General features: G+C 34.6%; 1 protein-coding gene across 1 annotated transcript in view; it reads left to right on the top strand.

Annotated features, from left to right (window-relative positions):
• Positions 1 to 19,753, top strand: part of LOC148310332 (rho guanine nucleotide exchange factor 17) — a 137,455-nt gene extending 117,702 nt beyond the window's left edge. The window contains exons 10-21 of the mRNA XM_088258622.1: positions 1,222 to 1,447; positions 2,426 to 2,517; positions 3,980 to 4,113; positions 5,159 to 5,337; positions 6,401 to 6,493; positions 6,963 to 7,225; positions 10,263 to 10,431; positions 10,672 to 10,739; positions 12,216 to 12,349; positions 13,604 to 13,784; positions 15,051 to 15,206; positions 16,247 to 19,753. Coding sequence (XP_088114748.1) covers positions 1,222 to 1,447; positions 2,426 to 2,517; positions 3,980 to 4,113; positions 5,159 to 5,337; positions 6,401 to 6,493; positions 6,963 to 7,225; positions 10,263 to 10,431; positions 10,672 to 10,739; positions 12,216 to 12,349; positions 13,604 to 13,784; positions 15,051 to 15,206; positions 16,247 to 16,536 — 1,985 coding nt within the window. The 3' untranslated portion in view covers positions 16,537 to 19,753. The remainder of the gene's footprint in view (positions 1 to 1,221; positions 1,448 to 2,425; positions 2,518 to 3,979; positions 4,114 to 5,158; positions 5,338 to 6,400; positions 6,494 to 6,962; positions 7,226 to 10,262; positions 10,432 to 10,671; positions 10,740 to 12,215; positions 12,350 to 13,603; positions 13,785 to 15,050; positions 15,207 to 16,246) is intronic.
• The last annotated feature ends 5,348 nt before the right edge of the window (positions 19,754 to 25,101 follow it).

The following is a 25,101-nucleotide window of genomic DNA, read 5'->3' on the forward strand; positions in this document are numbered from 1 at the left end:
AAATGTGATCATTGACTGTTCGATATCTTAATAGCTTAATCTTGCCCTGGAAAAAATCCCAAAGGATTTTAAACTTGTAGGTATAATATATTGACTTGTTAAAAATGACTAACTGCATTGGTGTTTATTTTCTTGCCAAGCAAAAGTGACTTAAATGGCCCTCCTGAACATTTTACGTTTTGTTAGTTGGTCACTTTTTCCTGTACGACTACGATATATGAATTTTAATTTGATAACTTTAGTATTATTAGAGCTAATTAGTCCATATATTTTCCAATCCTTAAAATAATATGAAGGAGTATTTTCCCCTTTTTAGTTGTTAAATGTTTCAAAATATTGTTTTTGATAAAAAGCACGATCAGTCAGTACAGCGAGATCTGCGTACTTATAAAACAGCACATTATTTTTTTGTCAGCTAGTGATGTGTTATTTCTTTCACTCTAATTGATGGTATTACCGCATGGAGAGAGGGAGACAATTAGATTACTCCGTTTTCATTTGATGCAATTTTCGGCCTCTCGCTCAGTCGGTGTTTGGCTGCGCGCTGGAAAGTACGTAGAATCTGTGATTGACTGAATCGAGTTACGAGCTGCGTACTACGATTTCTATACAAATATGAACTGGGGTCTTTTGGTTCCTCGCTTCTGATCACATGTAATTTTTGGATGTGTTCATCATCATCTTACTGATGTAAGGAAAAGGTTAACAATGTTTAAGTACGGCTATTACCCTTGGCTCTACCCGATCGAGTTTCTCCAGGGTATGCTTGGCTACAATAGTTCAGAGACTAGAAGGAATGTGTATTTGACTACGCATTTTTATGGATTGTTGCGCGGTATGATCGATATTCCTGAAATTATCCGGAACATTGGTCTGTATGTTCCCGATAGTTACCTAAGACAGCGTCGGCATAAATTGTTTCACATTCGTATATACAGGACCAACCTGCCGATGGTTATGCCTGTAGGAACAGCTACCGCTATGTTGCACAATATCTCATTGGATATTGATCTGTTCCATGTGTCTGAAGGAGTATTCCGAAGCGGAATTCTTCTACACCTTTAGCAATAGTTCTTGCATATTTTAGATTTTTGTATGTATTTAATGTACACGCTTTAAATTTTTTAGTTTGTAATGGATATGTTAATTGAAAATAAATAAATTGAATTGAATTGTGTCTTTTGATTTTAAGTTTCTAAGTTGCCTTGATCACTTTTCCAGCCAAAGATGAGAATCTTCGTCGCATAATGCACGAGATGGAGACCCTGACGGAAGACATGTCGACCCTGCGTCAGATCTCCGACATGGCGGCCGCTCTCCACGGACCGGGGAGAGCCCAGCTGGAGGAGCTGATCCGGGATATGATGGGCGGGCTCAGCAGGCAGCTGTCCGAGCGGCAGGGAAGCGACTCCCAACTCGGATGCATGGAGTTGTCACTGAACACTTCGTAAGTGCAGTTTTGTCTATCATAACTATACCTAGAGAGAAATACCTATTTCTGCATCAGGATACTTGCCACTTCGTTCTAACGAGGAAGATTTCTATTTTCCTGTACCTATTACTTAACTTTTCTTTTGTTTCTTCTTCACTCTCCATGGCACCTCTGAAATTATTGCAGGCGCGTTATCTACGTAGATAAGTCAAAATGTAGATTTTTTTATTTTAAATTCTTTTGCATTACATAACATAAATTCAAATACAAAAAAATATAAATAAATATAAAAATTAATACAAAAAAGATCCCACAAAGGCATGGCCTGTGTTGTGTGTACAATATAATTTAGTCATAGTAAAGGGTATAAGGGTATAGGTTTTATATGTAGAACTAGAATAATTACAAAAAATACTTGACTATCAGAAAACAATTTTTTTTTTTTTTAATAAAATTAAAAACATACAAAATAGAAAAAGGAGCTTAAATCTGTCTCTTCAATAAATAATCTAAGCAAATTTTTAAATTTTCACTAATATATGTTACTTCTATTCGGTTTAAAACAAGAAGTCATTTGGTAACATCGACTTCAGGACTTTTCCATGAAAATAAAGATACACTTCTACTCTGTCTTCAACCACCGAGGTGCCTGCTGCTGACTTAACTTGATCGGTCTGTCTTGTGGGGATCTTCCTCTCCCTCTACCAATCACAACCAGTTGTTCCAGGTTATACTCATTGCCACGTGCAACATGTCCAAAGAGCTGAAGAATCCTTCTTCTTCTCCTTCTTTTTATAGATCCTAGGGATCTGTTTGTGCCTCCGCATGTCGCTCTTGGGATGTTGACTTCTTTCCATCTTTTTGGAGGTCTGCCTGGGGGTCTGCGTCCTTCAGGGTTGCCTGAAGAATCCATCGTGTTTAGACACTGGCCAGAGTCAAGAGTCACTCGCCACGCCAATGACAAAAATAAGAATGCTTTTCTTTTTATTTTAGAAGCGGCATAGAGAATCTTTCATTTGTTTTTTCAAAACCGGAAAAACGAACAAGTTGGGAAGAACTATTCAATGAAGCTAAGCAGAAAATTGGTAAGCTAATTGATATAAAGCATTTTATTCACATACAGTTCTGTGAATCGGTTATGTAAAGGCAAAGAGGTATATCTGTCTCAGACCAAATTTTACAGGAGAGAAAAAACAAACTTGTGAAATTAAATACTTTGTTCAGATGGCATATGTACATATCTTGATAAAACTAAATAAATATTGTAACTATATCCTTTTGCTAGATTATGGAATACACTATTTTAGACATTTTGTGGAACGAAATTAGAAAATGAAAAATTTGACAGATAGGTATACCCGAAATATCTTATAAATAAATTGTTTTGTCATGTTAGATTTTAGTTTTGTTCCGGCATTTCTCGTTGGAACTGCATTTTATATAATAAAACAACAACCATGTAGTTTTATATATATTTTTTCTATTTAGTCACAGGGTTTCGTGGTATGATCACTTGGCACGATCAGATCAATCAGAACCTAAAATCTGGTGGTGTCAAAAGTCTGCGTAATCAGAGGGCATGTATGACTAGATGTATGGATGTGAAGGAGGCGAGGAGTGTATGTCAGGACAGAAGAGTGTGGCGTTCCATCCTCTCTGCCTACCCCTGCGGAGAAACGGCGTGATGGTAGTAGTAGTAGTAGTTCCGTGGTATTTGACATCAGGCGGTTAGAGGCTAGACAAAATTCTATTACATACACAACAAGGCAGGACTATTCTGACAACATGAATTTAAGTATGTAATGTATTTTAATATTAATTACATATGAAATGTAGTCAGAGATTTTAAGCAGGGTTTAAATTTTATAATAGAAATGGATTTAATGGATGAATGAATTCGCAATGGTTGGTTGTCAACTCCTTCTACCGCACACTTGTATGAACGAGTTTGGTGTTCTCTGTAATGTAATATTTACAGCAATCACTTTATACCGACATGACATTTAAGAATGTTTGTTGCCCAATTGGTACCGAAAAGGTAATATGTGTATCTTGGTCACTTAACCTTTCCGGGAGTAATAGCAAACTTTTCTCAAAGGAGTATAGCCGTACATGTATTGCCGGGCTTGTAATTAAAGCCCGGTGTCATTTATATCTAAAATAGCACTTATACTGCCATCTGTGGTTGTATTAAAACAATATTTTCTTGTAAAAAAAAATGATTGGTGTAAATAAAAAAGTTATTCAAGAAAATATGTTGCTTATAGCATCGACTATGATAAAAAAATATAAAAAGTATAAAAAAAAAACTAAAAAACGCACTCCCCAAATACAGTTTTGTCCGCAGAAACTCACTCTCAAACAGGTTAATATTTCTTTATTTATAATTTTTACAATTTTGTCTAGCCTCCCACCAGTCTGACAACATCGGTAATGACAGAATCAACTACTAGTCAAATAAAATAAAAGTGGCGCAAACTATACGGCTGTTGTTTTTTATATGATTTGTCATGGTTTAAAAGTGATCAAATTTTTATCATATTTCAGCTCTCTCAGATGATAAAAGACCGGCACCAGAGTTTGTGACTTCCGTACCAATAAGGAAGACGAGAGCCGGACTTCAGTTCACCTGCGCAGCTCCTACCTTAGCTTCTGGACCTAATTCTGCCAGAGACGTCTGGGTAAGAAACATCGTATTGGGCTATTCAACACCTTGTCTGTTAATGTATAAAATCTATCTAGACACTAACATATGGTAACTCTTTGCTAATTTCATACTATATATGGGCAAATCGATGGGCGAAAATTGGCCTTTGCGGATTTGCCCATATCTGGTACGGGCATTCCGATGAAGAAATAGCTCTAACTGATTTTACTGTAGTAACAGGTCTAGTAGTATATTATAATGCGGTTATAGGCTAGAAATAAGCTTAGTGTAGGATAGAAGCAGCACAAGCCGGTTTCTATAATATGAGACAAACATTATGTGGAGACGATCTCAACCTGAAGCTTAGGCAACGGTTAGTCAAATGCTACATAAAGTCAGTGTTATTGAGTTGAAACGTAAACCCTTAAAATAACTAGCGTGAACCGGCTAGAGGCATTTGAGATGTGGATGCATCGAAGAATGCTTGGGATACCCTGAATCATGGTCAGCAATGCAAGAGTTCTCTAAAGGTGGAGACTGACCGGAGCATTTTGTTGTAACATAACGTCGTAACATCGCTCGCGGCGAGCATCACCGAGCATCCAAAACTATGGATGGAGCGCTCGGCTCGGTGTACTGACTGCCTGAATGCTCGCATCGTAACGTGTTACGTTACGACGAAATGCTCCGGTCAGTCTCCACCATAAAGATCCAGAGTGAATAGGGAATTAATATTGAATATTAAAACCCGGAAAGTGTCCTATTTGGGACATGTGCCCAGAGGAGAAAAGTACAAGCTAGTGCAACTGATCAAGAGTAAGATCGAGGGTCGAAAAGGTGTCGGAAGAAGATGGATCTCCTGGTTCCATAATATACACGTTGAGACAGGAGTATGGAGTGTCGGCAGCTGTTTTTTAAAAAAAAAATTATGAGGTCTAGGGATCTTGCATCCCTTATGTCACTGCTACAATATTAGGCTACCCAAATTAGGGACACATTCTCACAAGTGACGCTAAGAATAAAATTAATATCTTACTACCTCAGAGGTTAAAAAGCATGAATGATGTTCTTTTTTCTAGGTTTGTAATAGTGACGGCTATGTCGGGCAGGTGTGCGTGTTGACCCTTCTGCCAGAGCCGCAGGTCACATCTTGCAACGGCGTGTGTAACGCCCGCATACTGTGCGTGGCCTGCATACCTCCAGCTCCCCAGGCGAAGGGAGCCAGCGCTCAGCCCTCTGCAGATCAAACTTTGTCTGGGTTTGTAAACATTTCCTTAACCGCTTGATGCTTTTGAACGAGCAGTGTTCGTGGACGGTGCATGTATTGTATAGCACTGTTTTCAACACCAGTTGATACGATACATGCTTTCAACTTGTTTGCGTTACATGAGATAACCAACCAAACTGAGCTCGCCAGTTGTCAGTTGCCAGTTGACGCTTTTTATTGGAAATTCTTTGATAATTTTTTTTTTCATAAATAGTAGTCGTACAGGAGAAAGTGACCAACTAACAAAACGTAAAATGTTCAGGAGGACCATTTAAGTCACTTTTGCTTGGCAAGAAAATAAACATCAATGCAGTTAGTCATTTTTAACAAGTCAATATATTATACTTCCAAGTTTTAAATTCTTTGGGTTTTTTTCAGGGTTAAGCTAGTAAGATATCAAACAGTCAATGATCACGTTTTTGTAAAAAATGCATTTGGTCACTTTCTCCTGTATGACTACGATATATATATATTTTTTTATTTATTTATTTAAACTTCATGTACAGAAAATAAATAAGTACATTGGCGGGCTTATTGCTAAAAAGCAATATCTTCCAACTAACCAAAAACAGACTAGTGAAATTGTTCAAAAAAACATTTGATACCTTATAAAGCTTTATATGAAGGTCTAGTTGTTTAATTTTTTTATTGCCTCTTTTGTTTTTTTGAACGGTTTTTACCTATTTATGACTGTTACTTGAAATCATTCTTAACCTTTCCGGGAGTATAGACGTAAATGAACGTCGGTGTGAATTTTCCTCAAAGGAGTATCGACATTTTTGAACGTCGAAGTCCATCTGTCAGTTGGTATGATGTAACTTGTACAGCAATGACATCTGTAGATATTTGTATATAATTTTGTTATAAAATAAAACCTAGATTTGGTAAGTTTTATTGTTTGTACATAATTTCTGTAATAATACATAGATTTCGTAAAAAAAAATCATTCCTCTCCACTCCCCAGAGAAAGTCGGACACCAATTATTTTACTCCCAGAAAGGTAAAATGATAGTTTTACCGAAGATCTTGATTAAATAATTTTAAATATTTGCAGGATAAATCGTCAAAACTTTTCCAATAGTAAGACTGGTATAAGTATATCTATACAAGATGCGGATGAAGATAGTCAAAATATAAGACTGGAAAGGTAGGCGCATTCGTGATTAAAATTTAAACATATCGCTCACTCCTTTCAAGAACGTCATAAATCAAAAAACTTGATTTTTCAGGAGAACGTTTTTAAAGTTTAAAAATATAACACAATGTATTAAAAATAAATATCAAGCCACTTATTGAACTTTTTACTGTGCAACAGATCTTTTTAGGCAAAACCTGAAGGTTTTTTCTCCATTTCAAAAATATTTAGTTTATTTAAAAAAATTATTAAACATTACCTTTTCTTCAAAATGCAAAAACAACACTTTCTGCCCTGTAGCGGGTAAATATTAAGTGAAAAATATGCCGCTTTTGCTGGGATATAGTAAATTTTCTTGGCATTCCGAAAACATGCACAACTGAAAATTGACGATTTTTGATTTACGACGTTCTTGAAAGGAGTGAGCGATATGATTTCTACGCTTTGATATTTCGTTGTAAAATTATATTTTTGTTTCCAGCTCGTCTTCGAGCGATGACGAGGACGAAGGCTCATCGGCCGGCGAGACTGGAACTGAGAGCCAGCAGATTCCAAGTACCAATAATAGTCCGCAAGTCCAAGGGAATCCCAACCCTCAGACTCAGACCAATTCCGGCGTAGTTCAAAACAGCCAAGGTAAAGTGGTCTGCAAGGCGAGCAATGGGCAAAGCATTCCCGCCAACCCGGTTATGAAGTCCAGTTCAAATCCAAACGTTGATAAGTCAGCCATGGGCATAGCTTCCGGTGCGTTCCATAGGGTCAATTTTTTATGTGCTCTTACCTTTATGCCTCAGTAAACCTCTGTTATAATTTCTTTTCATCTTGCATGCTGTGACAGAGCGCACTAAATGTTTTCCCGCTACATGATGTAATGGCACCTTAATGAAATTTGACCTTTTTCATGGCGATAATGTACATATCTATGTTATTGATTGATGTCTACCCTAGTTTCCTACCATAACATTACGTTATCTAACATTACTGGCAGAAAAGAATGTGTATGATTTCAAATAAATTAATGGAGTGTATATATGTAGATCATTATGCAAGTGCACACATGCCAAACGTTCACCTTTAAATCATTAACATATTGTTTGCGGGAAACGCTTAAAAGCGTCTTTTACATACTGTTGGTAGAGAGCGGGAGACGCTTATAAATGTTCTATTTGCTTACTTTTCGTAGAGCGTGAGAGATGCCAATAAACATTGTACAGATCGGAATTGGGTTTGCGGTTACCTTTGATTAGTATAAAATCTTAAAAAGTAAATAATTAGGGTAGGGGTTGATGAAAAAACCGCCTAAAAACAATGTGTTGATATACAGTTAATTTACATCAAATATATTTGCTATTTTATCTCAAAATGACATCAAGTAAAACTTGAATGTGATATTTTCCCACTTTTTACACTGCATTATTAGATCACAGTTTTACAATTTAATTTTCCGCTGCTTTTTTACCACCAATCATACTGCAATATATCTCCGTTTTTACACTATTTGTCAATGGGAATTTTGAAGGTGCGGAAAAAAATGGTTATAATTTTTTAATCTTACTCTTCAAAATAACTGTGAGTAACGACTGCAAACCAAGAATGTAGCCAACCTTTATGTATGGTTTGATATTTTATCATTGGTGTCGCATTTAGTCCATGGTTAACATTTTGATTTGTGTTTATACTCTATTCACACAAACAGTATAATATCATGCATTTTCGATCCACCCAACGTTATTAATTTGCACTAAAATTAAATTATAATTATTCCTAATGTATGAATAATCATATGTTTGTCACCATCGAAATATATAAAAGTCCAAGTTTACACTACACCCCAAATATTAGGATATCTTTATATTTTTTCAAATCATTGCAGCCATTTAAAAACATTTGCATGCACGTCTATTCATAAGTCATTAAAAATTATAGTGATGCTGCTGACTTAGAAAAGTCCATATTCTTTATTCTTTTTAGTATTTTTTAATAGACGCCCTATAGTGAGAGAGTGATGGATGATGTGTCTCAAAAATTAACATTTAACCTTTTTTCTGCCATGATTTAAATTGTCTCTGTATCGTATATCATCGTTGATGCTCATGGAACATGGTCCACATGTTACTTGTGCAGTGTGCGAGTATACTAAATGGGCCATATTGTATGTGCATATTGTGTACTGTGTATATGGTGTACGTGCATATCACATGGACCATATTGTGCGTGCATCAACATGTGCTGTGTATATGGTGTACGTGCATGTCACACGGGCCAAATTGTGTGTGCATCAACATGTGCTGTGTTTATGGTGTACGTGTATTTCACATGGGCCATATTATGTGTGCATCGTGTTGTGTATATGTCATATCGCTCACTCCTTTCAAGAACGCCATAAATCAAAAATCGTCAAATTTCAGTTGTGCATATTTTCGGAATGCCCATAAAATGTACTTTATCCCAGCAAAAGCAGCATATTTTTAACTTAATATTTACCCGCTACAGGGCAGAAAGTGTTGTTTTTGCATTTTGAAGAAAAGGTATTATTTAATTATTTTTTTAAATATACTTAATATTTTTCAAATGGAGAAAAAACCTTCAGGTTTTACCTAAAAAAATCTGTTGCACAGTAAAAAGTTCAATAAGTGGCTTGATATTTATTTTTAATACATTGTATTATATTTTTATACTTCAAAAGCGATCTCCTGAAAAACCAAGTTTTTTGATTTATGACGTTGTTGAAAGGAGTGAGCGATATGTGTTTTTTACATGGGCCATATTCCGTGTGTATTAATATATATCCACATGGTGGTGTATGCATTGATACACACAGAATATGTATATCACATGAGCCATTTTGTGTGTGCATCAACGTGTGCTGTGTACATAGGCCATATTCTGAGTGTATCGATGCGTATCCGCATGCTGTGTAGACGCATTGAAACACAGAATATGTGTATTGTCAGTTGATCTCGGTGGTCAAAATTTATCTGAATCCCGCTCATACCACATAATTTGACAGTTACTTGAGCCCATGTATTCAAGAGTGAAAGAGGTGTACAATGAAAATGTTTTTTTCAAAATAATTTCTAAAATAAGTTTCGTACTGTGATTACATATTTTAATAAGTATGTCATTTTCTTCAAAGGTTTAACTGATAATGTTTTACTTAAACGGTTTTTAACGTACTTATGTAGGTTACTGCAGTAAACAAAGAAATTTTTGTGAAGAAAATTAGTTTTTAAAATAACTAATCCTAGATGTTATGATTGCACCGCTTAAAGTAAATGTCACAACCGATTTGAAATGCGGTGATTTATTAATTATATTGAGATTTAAAGTTTGTCTTCCTCTTCTTTTTGGTGTAGGCTTTGTGGCATGTTTTTAAGAGGGATTAACTTCCTGCAATGTCATTTCCCAGTTGTCAATCCATCTCTTTGGTGATCTGCCCGGGAGTCATCTACCTTGGCTGTGCAATGCAATGCGAGGGACTCTGGATAGTTCCATTCTCCTCACATACCATTGTCTTCTTCGTTGCCTTCCCTACCTAACAACATCTTCGATCTCGCATATTTCTGATAATTTATGTTAAATCATTCATAAGAAGCCATAAATGCTTGATGCATGTGTGACTTAGTGTGTTTATAGCTGCTCATGGCCGGGATTATTATACCCGATACATTCAAGCTGTCTTTTCACCTACATAACATGAGTGGGCACCTATTTTAGATGTTTTTCGGTGTATTAAATTGAATTGATGTGTATTTTACTACATATTAAGAATTTTTTATAGGTACTTCTTCCCCGAAACAGTCTATCGATGAAAATAACTGTTGTAATCAACCCACAATGTGGCTCGGAACAGAAGATGGGTGCATACATGTTTACAACTGCTCGGACAACATCAGAATCAAGAAAAACAAAGTTAAGATACAGCACGGCTCTGGAGTACACTGCATTGTGTAAGTCAAATATTTCACATAATTAGCTATGCCAGACGTCTCGGTTTGACCGGGACAGTTCCGGTTCCTGGAATTTTATATAATTTTATATGTTGGTACCAGGACTCCGCTGTGCATTGCCAGTTTAGCTTTTGGCGATAGGTTTTTATTTGATTTAACTGATTTCCGTACACCATTCACTCTGTTTTGTTCATTTGTAATGACTAATTTTGTAATTCTCTGTATTTTTAATGTTTGCAGATATTTCGACAACAAGGTGTTTGTATCATTGGCTAATGGAGAGATAATGGTTTACGTCAGGGAAAATGGTAATATCCTTTTTTTTCTCATACACAATTTTTTATTAATGCATATTTACATTTTGACATCTCAACATAGATGAAGAACGATAAAGAAATCTGTGATATATTAATTATCATTTTACACACATCGCTCACTCCTTTCAAGAACGTCATATATCAGAAATCGTCAGACTTCAGTTGTACATGTTTACGGAATGCCCAGAAAATGTACTATATCCCAGCAAAAGCGGCATATTTTTAACTTAATTTTTACCCGCTATAGGGCAGAAAGTTTTGCTTTTGCATTTTAAAGAAAAGGTATTGTTTAATTGTTTTTTTAAATATATTAAATATTTTTCAAATGGAGAAAAAACATTCAGGTTTTACCTAAAAAGATCTGTTGCACAGTAAACAGTTCAATAAGTGGCTTGATATTTATTTTTAATACATTTCATTTTATTTTTAAACTTTAAAAATGTTCCCCTGAAAAATCAAGATTTTGATTTATGACGTTCTTGAAAGGAGTGAGCGACATGTAACATTCACCGTTCTACCCTATAATTGACAACCACACTACTCAAACTTCGAAAGTTGTTTGTTTCCTTTGATTGACACCTTCTTTCACATGTTAGTTTTAGGCACCATCTATAGTTGAGCTCAGTATTTTTTTTTTAATAAGGAACAGACCTTCATGAAATGCACATAAGATTCTTTCCAGATTACTTTACATACTAGAAGATATGAAAATATGAGAATTTTTTTAATGTATTAAACATATAAATATTCACTATATTTTGATTGTGTCCAAATCTTTTTGACACTCCCTATGACAGGTGTTAAGTCCATGTTCTCCTTCATATACCCTTTTTTCATTTTTTTAAATGGATTAACCCACAAAGCCCTCTACTTTTAAAGGCTTGTCTGCAGGTAGGATACTGAAAGTAGGGAAGGTAAACGTGAAAAACATATCACAAACACCCAGACCAATTGAAAAGAAATCTTTCTTGAATTTATGTTGCTATTGGCGGGAATCGAACCTGTGCTGCCAGTTTCGCAGTGGAGCATCTACCCAACTATGGCACGCTGCTGTCGAGATGCCTTTTTGTGTAATTGTACTGTTGTGATCATGATCTCCTAATAATGATACCATGTCAATAAATTCTTCCTTTCTTAGAAAATAAATATAAGGGTACACCTACATCCCCCATTAGCTACTGTTGTCTCCCATAAATTATTACTGCACATGTTAAAACTGTCACTTAGAATTATATAGCTACATAAGGACCGTCAGTCCATTTGATCTTCACATTTGTTTGAAAATACCAGGCGAAATAATTATCACAATATTAATTTTTTATGTATTTTTGTTGTTAATAAAATACTACTTAGTAGACTCAAAAAATCTGTGTTTGATTTAAAATTTAATACATAAATCAAAATGGAGTTCTACAAATTAAACGCCAAATCAATAAATAAATAATAATATATCTCCTTACATTTCAGGGGGCTGGATTGAGAACAAAAGTATATTCGTTGGAACAGTATCGTGTCCGGTGACCAAGTTGCTACTATCCAATGGGAAGCTCTGGTGTGCTCAGCATACGAATGTCAAAATCATCAACCCAGTAACCATTCAGGTACATATTTTCTTATTTTAACCCTTATCTGGCCTTCTAACCCAGTCCGCCTCCGTGGTGTAATGGCTAGCATTTTTGGCTACCGCGCTGGAGGTCCCAGGTTTGATTCTCAGGGTAGGTGAGTGAAAATAAACATTGGTGATTTTACACCCCAATATTTATTTGATATCACCCTGGACTGGTCCCGGAAGCGCAGGAGTAATCACCTTGCCTTCATTGAATTAATGATCACGATAACATTGCGTCAATATGATGCAGTGCACTACGCACCATTGGATTTGGCGGATAAGGGTTAGGTGAAAAAGAACCCTTATCTGCACCCAATGGTCACAGGGTACTACATCATATAGAAGCAATATGCATGTAGAAAAGGTGATCAGCCCCGTGCTTAAGGTACCAGTCCTGGGTCATATGAATTAAATATTAGAGTGTGAAATCACTTATATTTATTTTGACTCCGCTAGAAATCCAACCTTGAACCTCCAGAAAGGTTAAACCCTGATATGTTGGATCCGATTTCATTTGGAATTTAAACAAATAAATAAACATTGTATTATATGAGGTTCTCTATATGCTGATCACAGTCTTGTTGGTGATCAATATCAAAATACAAAAAAATGGATTAACCGCTTCATACTTTTGAACGAGTCACGCTCGCGCGTTAAATGCTTTCCGATTTTGAGTATTTCAATTACTTGTTCGACGAAAAATTAGTACAAAATATTGTAGACGTTATTGTAAACTAAACATGCTTAAATTGTTATATTTTATTTGAAAAGTGGATAAACTTTGAATAAAACATTTGAAAACCTTATGTTTTTTTTAAACACTTTTTTAAAAAACGAGGAATAATTGAAAAGATTAGGAAGAGTACTTTGCGGTGGTATGGACATGTGGAGCAAATGGATAACGAGAGAACGACTAAGAAAATATATGTGGCGAATGTGAGAGGGAAAACAGAACGAGGACGACCGAAAAAGACTTGGCTCGATCAGATCAATCAGAACCTAAAATCTGGCGGTGTCAAAAGTCTGCGTAATCGGAGGGCATGTATGACTAGATGTATGGATGTAAAGGAGGCGAGGAGTGTATGTCAGGACAGAAGAGTGTGGCGTTCCATCCTCTCTGCCTACCCCTGTGGGTAAACGGCGTGATGGTAGTAGTAGTAGTAGTAATAGTTTAAAAAATCCTGGAATTGAGTGGTTAAAAAAAAAAGATTATTTAAAATGTTATTTTTTCATCTTTTTCTGATAGATCGAGGATTCATTCTGCGTCAGCAATGACTCTCAGAAGACTATCAGCCACATGGCCATCTCAGGACTTGCCGTGTGGGTTTCCCTTCACAATACGGCATCACTGAAGTGCTATCACGCCAACACTAAGGAGATGCTTGCTGAGTTGAACATCGCTCCAGCCGTCACCAAAATGCTATCCGGTAATCATATTTATATAATAAAAATATTTATGTAATACCCCTAAATCAGGGGCGTGCCATGTAGGCAGAAAATCAGTACCTACCCTACCTTACTAAGTACTACCAGCTTACCTTACTACCTACCTGTACTGCCTATCTTAGTACGTAGAACCTAGCTTACCTTACTACCTACCTCTACTGCCTGTTCTAATTAATTCTCTATGCACGCCACTACCCTAAATAGGCCAGGACAGGCCGTCATCACAAAATGCCATAATGCATGATTAGTTTTTTGTATAATAAACATATCGTAGTCGTACAGGAGAAAGTGACCAACTACCAAAACGTAAAATGTTCAGGGTGGCCATTTAAGTCACTATTGCTTGGCAAGAAAATAAACACCAATGCAGTTAGTCATTTTTAACTAGTCAATATATTATACTTCCAAGTTTAAAATCCTTTGGGATGTTTTCAGGGCAATATTAAGCTAGTAAGATATCAAATAGTTAATGATCTCGTTTTTGTAAAACAATGGTCACTCAGCACACAGCTAAAAATTAATATGATATACTATTATTGGGGTTTCTTGTACCAAAGACGTATTTAACAATACTTTTTTATCAAGCATCTAAAAGAGCTGTGTATTCCAGACTCTTTGGTTGATAGATGTCTCACGCTTCGATCAGCTGCAGCAACTGCAATGGGTAAAGTGGTCTTTTGTGCACTGGTTGTATCTGGTAGGATACAACCAGTGCACAAAATTTGGCAAGCGTGCCATTGCTGTTGCGGGCCCGATAGAGTAGTTAGAAATAGTAATAGTGGGATGATCTTTAGAAAAAAACTAAAAATGCATTTTTTTCTCAATCATTCCAACTCTTTTTCCCATTCCAATCACAGTGAAGCGTCATTTTACAAAAATGGCGCTGTTAAAACTATCCGAAATTATGTCATTATTATTATAAAATTTCCAATTACTAATTCCACTGTTAATAATCGATAAAATTATTTCCATTCAATTGGGGGTAAGAAGTCTATTTTATTTGACCAACTGTTTGATGTCAGGCGTGATAGAAAAAAGTTGAAGACGTGTAGCACATTCGGGATCGTAACATTATTGTAGATTTATCATACTGCTTGTTGTAGATGAGCCATTGCACTTATTAGTAAGTATTATTATTGTCTCTGATCTAATTTTGGGTGAAAACAGAGTTACTTCTTATAATTTGTCATGTGAATTCAGTGACCTCAGTTTTTTTGTTTCCATACACAAACAAGTCTATTTTTCAGGTTGCGATGACATCATACGGCAGCACAAGGCTGCCTGCCTTCGTGTGACATCTATGTTGGCGTGCCGTGAGCTGCTGTGGGTTGGCACCAGTGCCGGAGTGCTACTTACCGCGCCTTCGGCACCTCCGAGACCTCCTACGGCTCCCACTTTGTGTGGTATGTAAATGTTTTTGTGCATGATCGGGCTTTTATAGTTGAGAGAACATCTCATAGAAAAACGACGAAGCAGAAATCAGTTTACAATTTGTTATGTTTTTGCTATAGTAATAATTTTGAGATAACAATCGAAATAACAATCAAGACAACGAGAAAACCAAGTCGAGAAATATTTAGACACACTTTGTTGTGTATATTTTTATCAAATTATATGTAAGCTATATAAAAATTCCAAATCATGTTCTCAGGCGTTTCCCAGTATATAAAAATAATCTGGAGTTCAGATCTTGCATACATCCAAAAAGGTCTGCGCTAAATAAAAGTTTTTCTCAATCTAACATAGGTGGCTGTTGTACTCATGTGTACTGTGTCATGAGATTAAATGAAATATCAAGGGGTTCTTAAAATTTGAGTAGTGTGGTTGTCAATCATGGGTTTATAATGTTGTATGTGTGTAAAATGATCACTTAACTAGCCCATGAAAGGTCATTAGCCCTGTAAATACCCAGATTTCCATATTTATCTTCATCTTTGTTGAGATGTCACAAAAAAGAGTATATACATATATAATTAATGTCATTCCTTATAAGAATTTGAATATATTTTTTATAACACATTGTTGTCGGCCGGTTTTTTCATCGACCCCGACCCTAATTAATCACAAGTAACCACAAACCCCACTCCGATCTGTACAATGTGATTTGGCGTATTGTGCTGTACCAAAACAAGCCATCCAAGTGTAGTTCTTGGCGACAGGGAAATATGCAAGATCGAAGATGTCGTTAGGTGGGGAAGGCAACGAAGGAGACAATGGTATGCGCATGTGAAGAGAATGGAACCATCCATACTCCCCCACATCGCACTGTACGGCCAACCACATGGTAGACAACTCCGGGCAGACCACCAAAGAGAGGTCGATAGCTGGGAATCGACGTCGCAGGAGGCTAATCCCTCTTAAAAACAGGCCGCAAGGCCTATAATAAGAAGGAGAAGAAGAAGAAGAAGAAGTTAATTGTTATATTTTTATGGTGATATTTCAGGTATTCCACAAGGTCACACCGGCCATGTCAGATTCCTGACTGTCGTGGAGTCTTCCGCCCCGGCGACTTCTGCGCACAGCACTCCCAGCAAGAGTAGCCAGAAGCAGTCGCTCCTCAGAAGGTCCACCCACTCTCCCAGCCAGCTGAAGGTGGCCGCCGAACAGAATGCCTCCAAACAGCTGCTGATCATCTCGGGAGGCGACGGGTACGAGGACTTCAGAAGTTCCGGATCCTCGGACGTCGCTGGTCGGGAAGATTCCACTAATCACCTACTAATTTGGCGGGTCTAAATTAATTTATTTTTTGTTAAATGCATACACAGAGGGACAGTATTTTTTTCTTGTTTTTCGAAACCTAACATAACCTAGAACATTGCGAATGAAGTCTTCTGAGATAAATTATTTAAAATATGATATTACTGGGATCACCATTCGACATATCATCAATTTAAAGATAAAACTCATCACAAAATCGTGTCTAGATCTCATTTTCCCATTTTGAAATTTAATTACCTTTTTGTAAACACGGTTTTAAATTTTAATAATGAATTTCATGGAGTTTTTTTGTAAATAAAATGATTAACCCATTGCAAAATAAAGATGACATAATTAGTTCATACAACACACTACATATTTCATTGCGACACTTTTTTTTATTACAATAACATTAAAACACACAAAATAAAAATGGTAAAACATAAAAGCATATTTTTATTGTTGTTGTTAGTAAGCTAGATCATTATGAGTCATCCACAGGTAGTTTTTGGAGAGTGTGTTCAGTTCAGAGTTGTGAAAGTTATTGTCCTTCAGTTTTAATGTAAAAAAAAATCACTTAAAAAAAAAACCGGCAAATCACCAGCTTTGTGATTCAGTGACAAATGTACTTAAGCTGGCGATTCGCCGGCTTTGTGTTGCAATGGGTTAAAACAAATCATTTCTTCAAAATTATTAAATTTTGTTTTGAATATCGGCCTATTTAAAAATCAATAAATCAATACTTTTACTATAGTACTGCTTTTGAATTCTAGATCCTCTAAAATTTTGTATATTTTCTTTTAAAAATACTCCATGAAATGTATATCTTAACCTTTTAACCGCGTTAACTTTGTTCCTAAGAGACGCCCGTGCGCGGTATTCCACCATTTTTTAAATGATTACTTTATCATGTATTTAGTTATGAAACGATTTATTTTCCTAAACAAAAACGTTAAATGGGATTCATTGTGCCTTTTTGGTACTCTATAATACACGTGTGTCACATTATTCTTGAAATATATCGTAATATAAACAAAATAAATCGTAACATAAATAAATCAAAGCGCGCATCGTGTGTCACTCTTACCCACTGGCGATGCGTAACGTCGAGAGTGAGACAGATATAGGGCATGATTATGGCGCGGACTAATTACTGACCGCGAGAAAAATCAGGGATCTGTTCTCTTATTTATCGTTGTGATGTTACAAATTATTAGTCAGATATTTCAACAGATGTCATAAGGCCAAGGATTGACGTATTATTTTATCCAAAGTTCCACACCATGAAAAAATCCCTCCAAGTTGAACTGAGGTTCGAAACTTGGAGCAAAGTGAAAACATAAACGCTTATGTCAGCCGCGTATGGGGCATGTTTTGTTAAAACACATACGGTTATGCGAGCCGCGTGGATCCGGTTAAATCTGAAAAAAGAAAAAATGGCAACCGTTCCACCATTTACCTCTACAGCAACTATACATTTAAACTTTAATGATAGTCATATATTTCATTTAGTTTTGTGATGGATTACCAGCACTCTGTGATGCATTGCTAGCATTGTACTTGGGCTTCTTACACCGATTGAAAATTATACTATTTTCCGATAATTCATATTACAAAATAATGGATGTTGTTTAAGTTTAACCGTAATATCTCTACCGTAATCATCTCTAGTGTAAATAATCAAAATTAATTTATAGTACTATGTGTGTTACTATTTCTTAAGTTAATTTATTTGTGTATTTACCGTTATTTTAAGTGCCAAAAATTCCGATGTGTCATTTGTTTAAATTATTATACTTTAGTAAGTAATTTCTAGAGTCAAACTGCATTTTCATCGCTTTATCACATATGTAAGAACCTGCAAAGAACTAAAACTTTATATTATTTATATTAGAAGCACTAACTTTGTGATTTTACATTTTATAATTAGAATGTAACTTTGTTTTTAAATCACTAAAAATGTTTCATTATAACTTAATTATAATGTCTACCGGTTTCGAAACTAACCGCCTCTTTATAGAGACTTGATATTACAAGATATTAATCTAACTAACTAACTAACTAACTAACCATCACGCCGCTTCTCTGCAGGGGTGGGCAGAGAGAATAGAACGCCACACCACTCTGCATTCATGCATCTTCTCATACATAAATGCCGATTGTTACGACTCCTAACCTGACCACTTTCAAGTATTTGGCATACCTGATCGTGCCATGTTTTTCTCGGTCTTCCTCTGCTTCTTTTCCCAATAACATTCGCCTCATAAATTTGTTTAACCGTTCTTTCCTCACTCATTCGCTCTACATGTCCAAACCATCTCAACGCACCTTTCTTAATTTTATCGAAAATGCGTATCTCAGATTTGCATTCCTTCCTTATTTCACTATTCGAACATCTATCATACAGCGTTTTGTCGCACATTCTTCTGAGAGATCGCATTTTGATTGCATTCAGTCTACTTTCATCCTTTGTTTGCCAACTCCATGTTTCACTTCCATACATTAGAGTTGGAACCAGGACTCCGTTGCGTACTGCCAGTTTAGCTTCCGCTGAGCCGTTAAGATATTAATCAGTCTTGATAAAGAAGCGATTAGCTTCGAAACCGGTAGACATTATAATTAATAATAATAATAATAAAAACCCTTATCAGCACCAAATGGTGCATAGGGCACTGCTTCATATAAACGCAGCGTTATCTTGATCGTATACACATGAAGGAAAGGTGATCAGCCCTCTGCTTCAGGTACCAGTCCAGGGTAGTATTAAATAAATATTACAGTGAAAAAATCACTTATATTTATTTTACCCCCCCTGGGAATCGAACCCAGGACCTCCAGAACGGTAGCCGAGCGTGCTGACCATTACACTACGGAGGCGGACAGACATTATAATTAAGTTACAATAAAATATTTATGATGATTTTTAAAACAAAGTTACATTTTAATTATAGCTAAAACTTTTTTGGATTATTATATTGAACTTAACAAACATTCTTACTGCTTTATAATTATTGTGTTAGCCTTTCACGTTTAAGTTAGGTGTACCAAGAAACCATAATTTATGAATTATTTTTGGATTAAATTAGCACTAATGCCTAATTTCTTACATAAACACTAGTCATGATTTATTAATGTGTTAAGATTAGATATTTCCTGCTCTGGATCTTAAGTTGATTACATAAAATGGTATTATTAAATACGTAGGAACTTGTTATTGGATAGATATTTATATGTGTTTAAAATATTCACTATTCATGAAAGCTTATATATATCTTTATAAAATGTTGCATGATTGTTACGTGTACTTAATTTTAAGGGTGCAAAGGATGATTCAACCCCTAAATTCTGTTAAATTATAATGATTTTTTAAAAATAACATATTTTTTAACACCGATTACTGCGCTATAAATCAGCTGTGGTATGTTCACCATGTGGCGCATGTGGCACACACACAAACACACACACACACACACACATATATATATATATATATATATATATATATATATATATATATATATATATATATATATAATAAAACCCTTATCCGCACCCAAATGGTGCATAGGGCACTGCGTCATATAACGCAGTGTTATCTTGATCGTTTTTACACATGAAGGAAAGGTGATCAGCCCTCCGCTTCAGGTACCAGTCCAGGGTAATATTGAATAAAAATTACAGTGGAAAATCACTTATATTTATTTGAACCCCCTTGGGAATCGAACCCGGGACCTACAGAACGGTAGCTGAGCGTGCTGACCATTACGCTACGGAGGCAGACAATATATATATATATATATATATATATATATATATATATATATATATATATATATATATATATATATATATATATATATATATATATAAAATGCAGTTTAAAATAAATAGTAATTGTGAGATAAAATTTATATAATATATACATACAAAACACTGTTTTGCACTAAGAACAACCAGGAAATTGCTGCCTTGAACATTTTTTATATTTATTTAATTTTATTTTAAAATTAAACTTTTACTTAAAATACATCAGTTGATATTCAGATATGATTCTAGTTTTTCATTATTTATCAAGAACTATTGAATATATGGGAATGTAAACATTTTTTGCGCCTTGTTGAAACAGTTTTTTTTACCAATTTGCAAATGAATCATCCTCCACGTAATACTTAATCATCTCAGTATTTTATTTTACAATTGTCAAATATTTATATGAAAAAACCCCTTATAAAATTAATACTGAATGTCTATTTTTAATGTAATATTGATGTTATAATCTATGTATGCATGTAATCAGATACAAATGTGTTTTAAATGTACATACATGTTGAAACAATTAATTATTAATCAATTATTAGAGAATTAGCAGCCGGTAATTGAACCGGTTAGTAAATTTGTATGCTCAATTTTATTTTCATAAAAAAATATTTTCCTGAATTTAGTTTTCACAACTATTTTTAAAAATCTATCATGACACGTGTTTCGATGCCTTCCTCATAAGTTTTAAACACGGTGATAAGCTGTTTGAAAATGATGCAGAATGCATAGAAACACGTGTCACAATAGTTTTAAAGAAACAGTGGTAAATACCAAGTAGAAATTTAAATTAAAAATGGATTGATTGCCACAAAGTGACTGCCGAATCAGTTAATGAAATTATTTGTATCCGTCAGATGATTTTGTGATCTAATTTAATAATTTTATATAATTGGTTCACAAATTTTCTCGATATAGAAAAGTAAAAATCGACCCTTGGGGGTCTATATAGATGTACCACTTTAGGGGACTATGGTTTAGACGCCAATGGCAAATACTTTAAATGTATATTTCAAATGTATCACAGTTGACAATCATGGAAATATTTTTAACTGACATCTATGGCCTGTGAAATTAGCCAATAATCCCAGACTGTGATTAGTGATAATACATAGTGACATGATTTTGCTGCGGATCATTTTATTTCACTATGTATTGTTTTTTAAAAATATTAAATGTTGAAATTCGACATAAAATTCTCACTTTGATAAACCTAAAATGTAACAGAAAACCAAGCAACAAATAAATTGCTAACCGAACTGGTTGATAGCTGTTCAAATGAATTACTTAAATATTTGCAAATGATAATACCTCACCTTATAGTATCCTACAAGTATTTACACTATTTTAAAGTTCCCGGGACGGTCGCCAAACTTGTATAAAAAGACCTCTAAATCGATGGCAGTCTACAGATGTCACCGTGTTTTCCAAAAAAAAAACCATTCAAGATCAATATTTTGAAGTATTTGCTGGAAGCTTATTTCTGGGTTATTATACTTCTTCTTCTTTCCATGTTCGCTCCCTAGGTGGAGCATATGGCCAACACGAGTCGTCTCCAAGTCACTCTGTCACGCGCCATCTCCTTGGCTTCCTCCCAGGTCAGTCCGGCGTCTCGAAGTTCCGCTGAGTATAGTCGGTGAATGGTCGTCAGCGGCCTTCCGGGGCGCCGGAATCCTCGGGGTTGGAAGAAGAGACATGAGGGGTTGATGCCCTCAGGTGGCATTCTAAGGACATGTCCCAACCATGTCCACCTTCTTCTCTTCAGGACTTCCAGTATGAGGGGCTGTTGAGTTCTTCTCCTCACATCGTCATTCCTGACGAAGTCATACCACTTTATACCCAGTATTCGCCTCAGGCATCTATTTTCAAAACTTGCTAGTTTCTTGCTTTGGGTTATTATACTGTGTGTTTTAAACACTTTTTTCCATATTTTTTACTGAATTGCACTATCTATCATCCAAACTTTTAGAATTGATTGTCAATTAGCAATGAACCTAATCAATCTACAATATGCTTTTGTAAAATGATACGATTTGTATACATGTATATATCTGTTATGAATGAAATTAAAAATCTGAAGATTATTGGCAAAAACTTTGATATATTACTCTGCAAATAAACATATATCATATTTTTATTTAAATAATGATATAATTATGAAAGTCCACCGATTTTATACGATTTATTTTAAGAAATAATCATGGTTTGAGAGGGTTTTGGAAAGAGAAGTTTAATATTATTTATGTATTCATAATAATTTGAATGAATTAAAAAATAGCATGCTCACATAAATTTAAACTGCTTTCCTTAAAAGGATTTTTTAAATCAACCCAATTTGTATATAAAGTCATTTTGAAGGCAGGGTCAGGGGTCAGGATTCTTGTGTCTTAAATAAGTTAAGCAATGATGATGAATTGCACACTTACGATGCGGAAATTGGCTTTTTATTTGTATATCTTAAATTGATACTATAAGATTGACAATAAACATATCACCATCTGATCTCTAGAAATGTGTAACAATCTCTGATAATTAATAATCACTGTGGTGACCTTTTCTGCCTATAACAAGCAGCAAACCTTATTTTGAAAAATATATCAATGTATTACAAAATTAACTGCGGGAAGTAAAAATTATGAAGACATGTTGTCGGTTAAGAGTTAAAATGATGAATATGTGGAGATGAATACGCTAAAAGTTTTGCATTGCGTTTTGATGATGAGATTTCTGTTGCAGTATGAGAAAGTTTATCACTGAATTAATGAATAAATGAGGTTTATCTAAATGAACATGTGTATTACTGGTTCAAAGATATTATTTCTACGTAAAGATGATTGAAGTTATGTATTATACGGAAAAATCATTTACATTTTTTTTTTTTTTTCGTATCATTGTATCCTAACCTTAAGTGACACTTCTTTTAACATAACTTATACGCAATCCCAGTGTTTTCTTCGTGTTTAGTTCCAGTCAGGAATAAAATGTCAAATGTCATCTGTGTTAAGCGTTATACTGCAGAGATTGATAAACGAAATGAGTATGTGTAATCGAATACATCAGATGTGTAATACTTAAAAAAAATTCATAGTTAGTTTAATATTATGTATAAAAAATACATACATAATCGCATTATATAGCTTGAAACTCATATATTGGTAAAGGATTCAATGACGTTGCGAGAAGTATAGATTCAAAATGTTTACTACTTTCATTTTAGTCATAAATAAGTATGATTTTCAATCAATGAAATAATATATATTTAATAAAAAATACATACTGATGAGCACTTGAAGTGATATATTTTATGACCTATATGATAGTGCATAGAGCTCTGCATCAGATTGATGCAATGTTAGTTTGATCGTCAATCATATGAAGGCAAGGTGATCAGTGAAAAATTAATTATGTTTATTTTGAACTCGTCGGGAATCTAACCCGGGACCTCCAGCATGGTTGTGCTAACCACTGCTCTATGGAGGGGGACTTCTTCTTTTCTCTGTACCCAAATTTTTAATATATTGATCATGATTTATAATGAATATCTTTAAAAGTCAATTATTTAGAATCTTGAGAGAAAATTTTAAACCATATTTTTCAATGTATTTATACATAATATCGAATTTAATTAAAATGAGAGCATCTATTTAATATTTTATCATATTAACATATGTATATTAAAATTCTGCATATCAGTAAAAAAAATTGGACCCCCTATTTCATATTTTACATAAAAATATATTATATTTAGTAGTTTATTTTAAAGATATTGTTTAAAATTATGATTTTGAAATCTGTCAAGTTTCATATCCCAGTTTTCAACTTTAAATACTTGTAATTAAAAAAAAATGTATACTGATTGAATCGTAAATAAATCTAGGGAAGAAAATTTACAAAGGAACTATTGGATGGTTAGATTTTTTTTTCCTCAGTTAATTATTTTGTGTGATAATAGTCCCTAAAATTATAATGAATGTTATAGCATAGAGATATTAATATAATATGTTGGTTTTATCCATTCTGTATATAAAAGTAATGAGCTTTATTTTATATGTAAGATAAAACAATTGTCACATTCGTGCGACACAATTATTATACATCAGAAAATATTCCATAAATGTTTTACTGTATAAGCCCTATACTTGTATAATTATTTCTTGATTTTTATATTGTGACCAGATTATATTTTTAATAATTGTATTATAAATAAAATAGAAGAATTAACTTGGTAGAAATGAAAATATGTGGGTTTCAGGATGCGAAAATACAACATAATACACAGATCACTTTAAAATTTATCATTCTTGAATTTGAAACTCAACATCCTATTTCATAGTTAAGCGTCTATATACTTTCTCAACGGCACTTCTCTAGGTACATAAGGGGCATGAGAAAGGTCAATAAAGATTGTCAATTCGTTTTCATTACTGATAGTTTTCGCAATCTAAGTGCAATTATGCAACTACACTAATGTGTAAAGGCAACTAGCCATAACTCAAGTAGCGGCTGTTTGGCGTAACACGGTTCAAAGCATTCTTATATGATAGAGGCTAGTGCCTCTATCATATTCAATCACAGATTTTGCTCTATCTCTTTCCTTTATCGAGATATTCATTATTCAAATAGCTGCAAAATTTTATGAATTTGATGCATGTGTTGGCTAAAAGCATCATTTTAAGTTCAGTTTAAACTCGTTTATCTCAAAAGTACTGTTGTTAACTTGTGGCTATTTGCCTTTGCATATTAGTATAGTGAGTGTGTGTCTTTTATTTCAATAACCTTTCCATG

Source organism: Brachycentrus maculatus, unplaced genomic scaffold (assembly GCF_059751285.1).
Source record: "Brachycentrus maculatus isolate JH-2025_06_01 unplaced genomic scaffold, ASM5975128v1 h1tg000099l, whole genome shotgun sequence".
Lineage (NCBI taxonomy): Eukaryota > Metazoa > Arthropoda > Insecta > Trichoptera > Brachycentridae > Brachycentrus > Brachycentrus maculatus.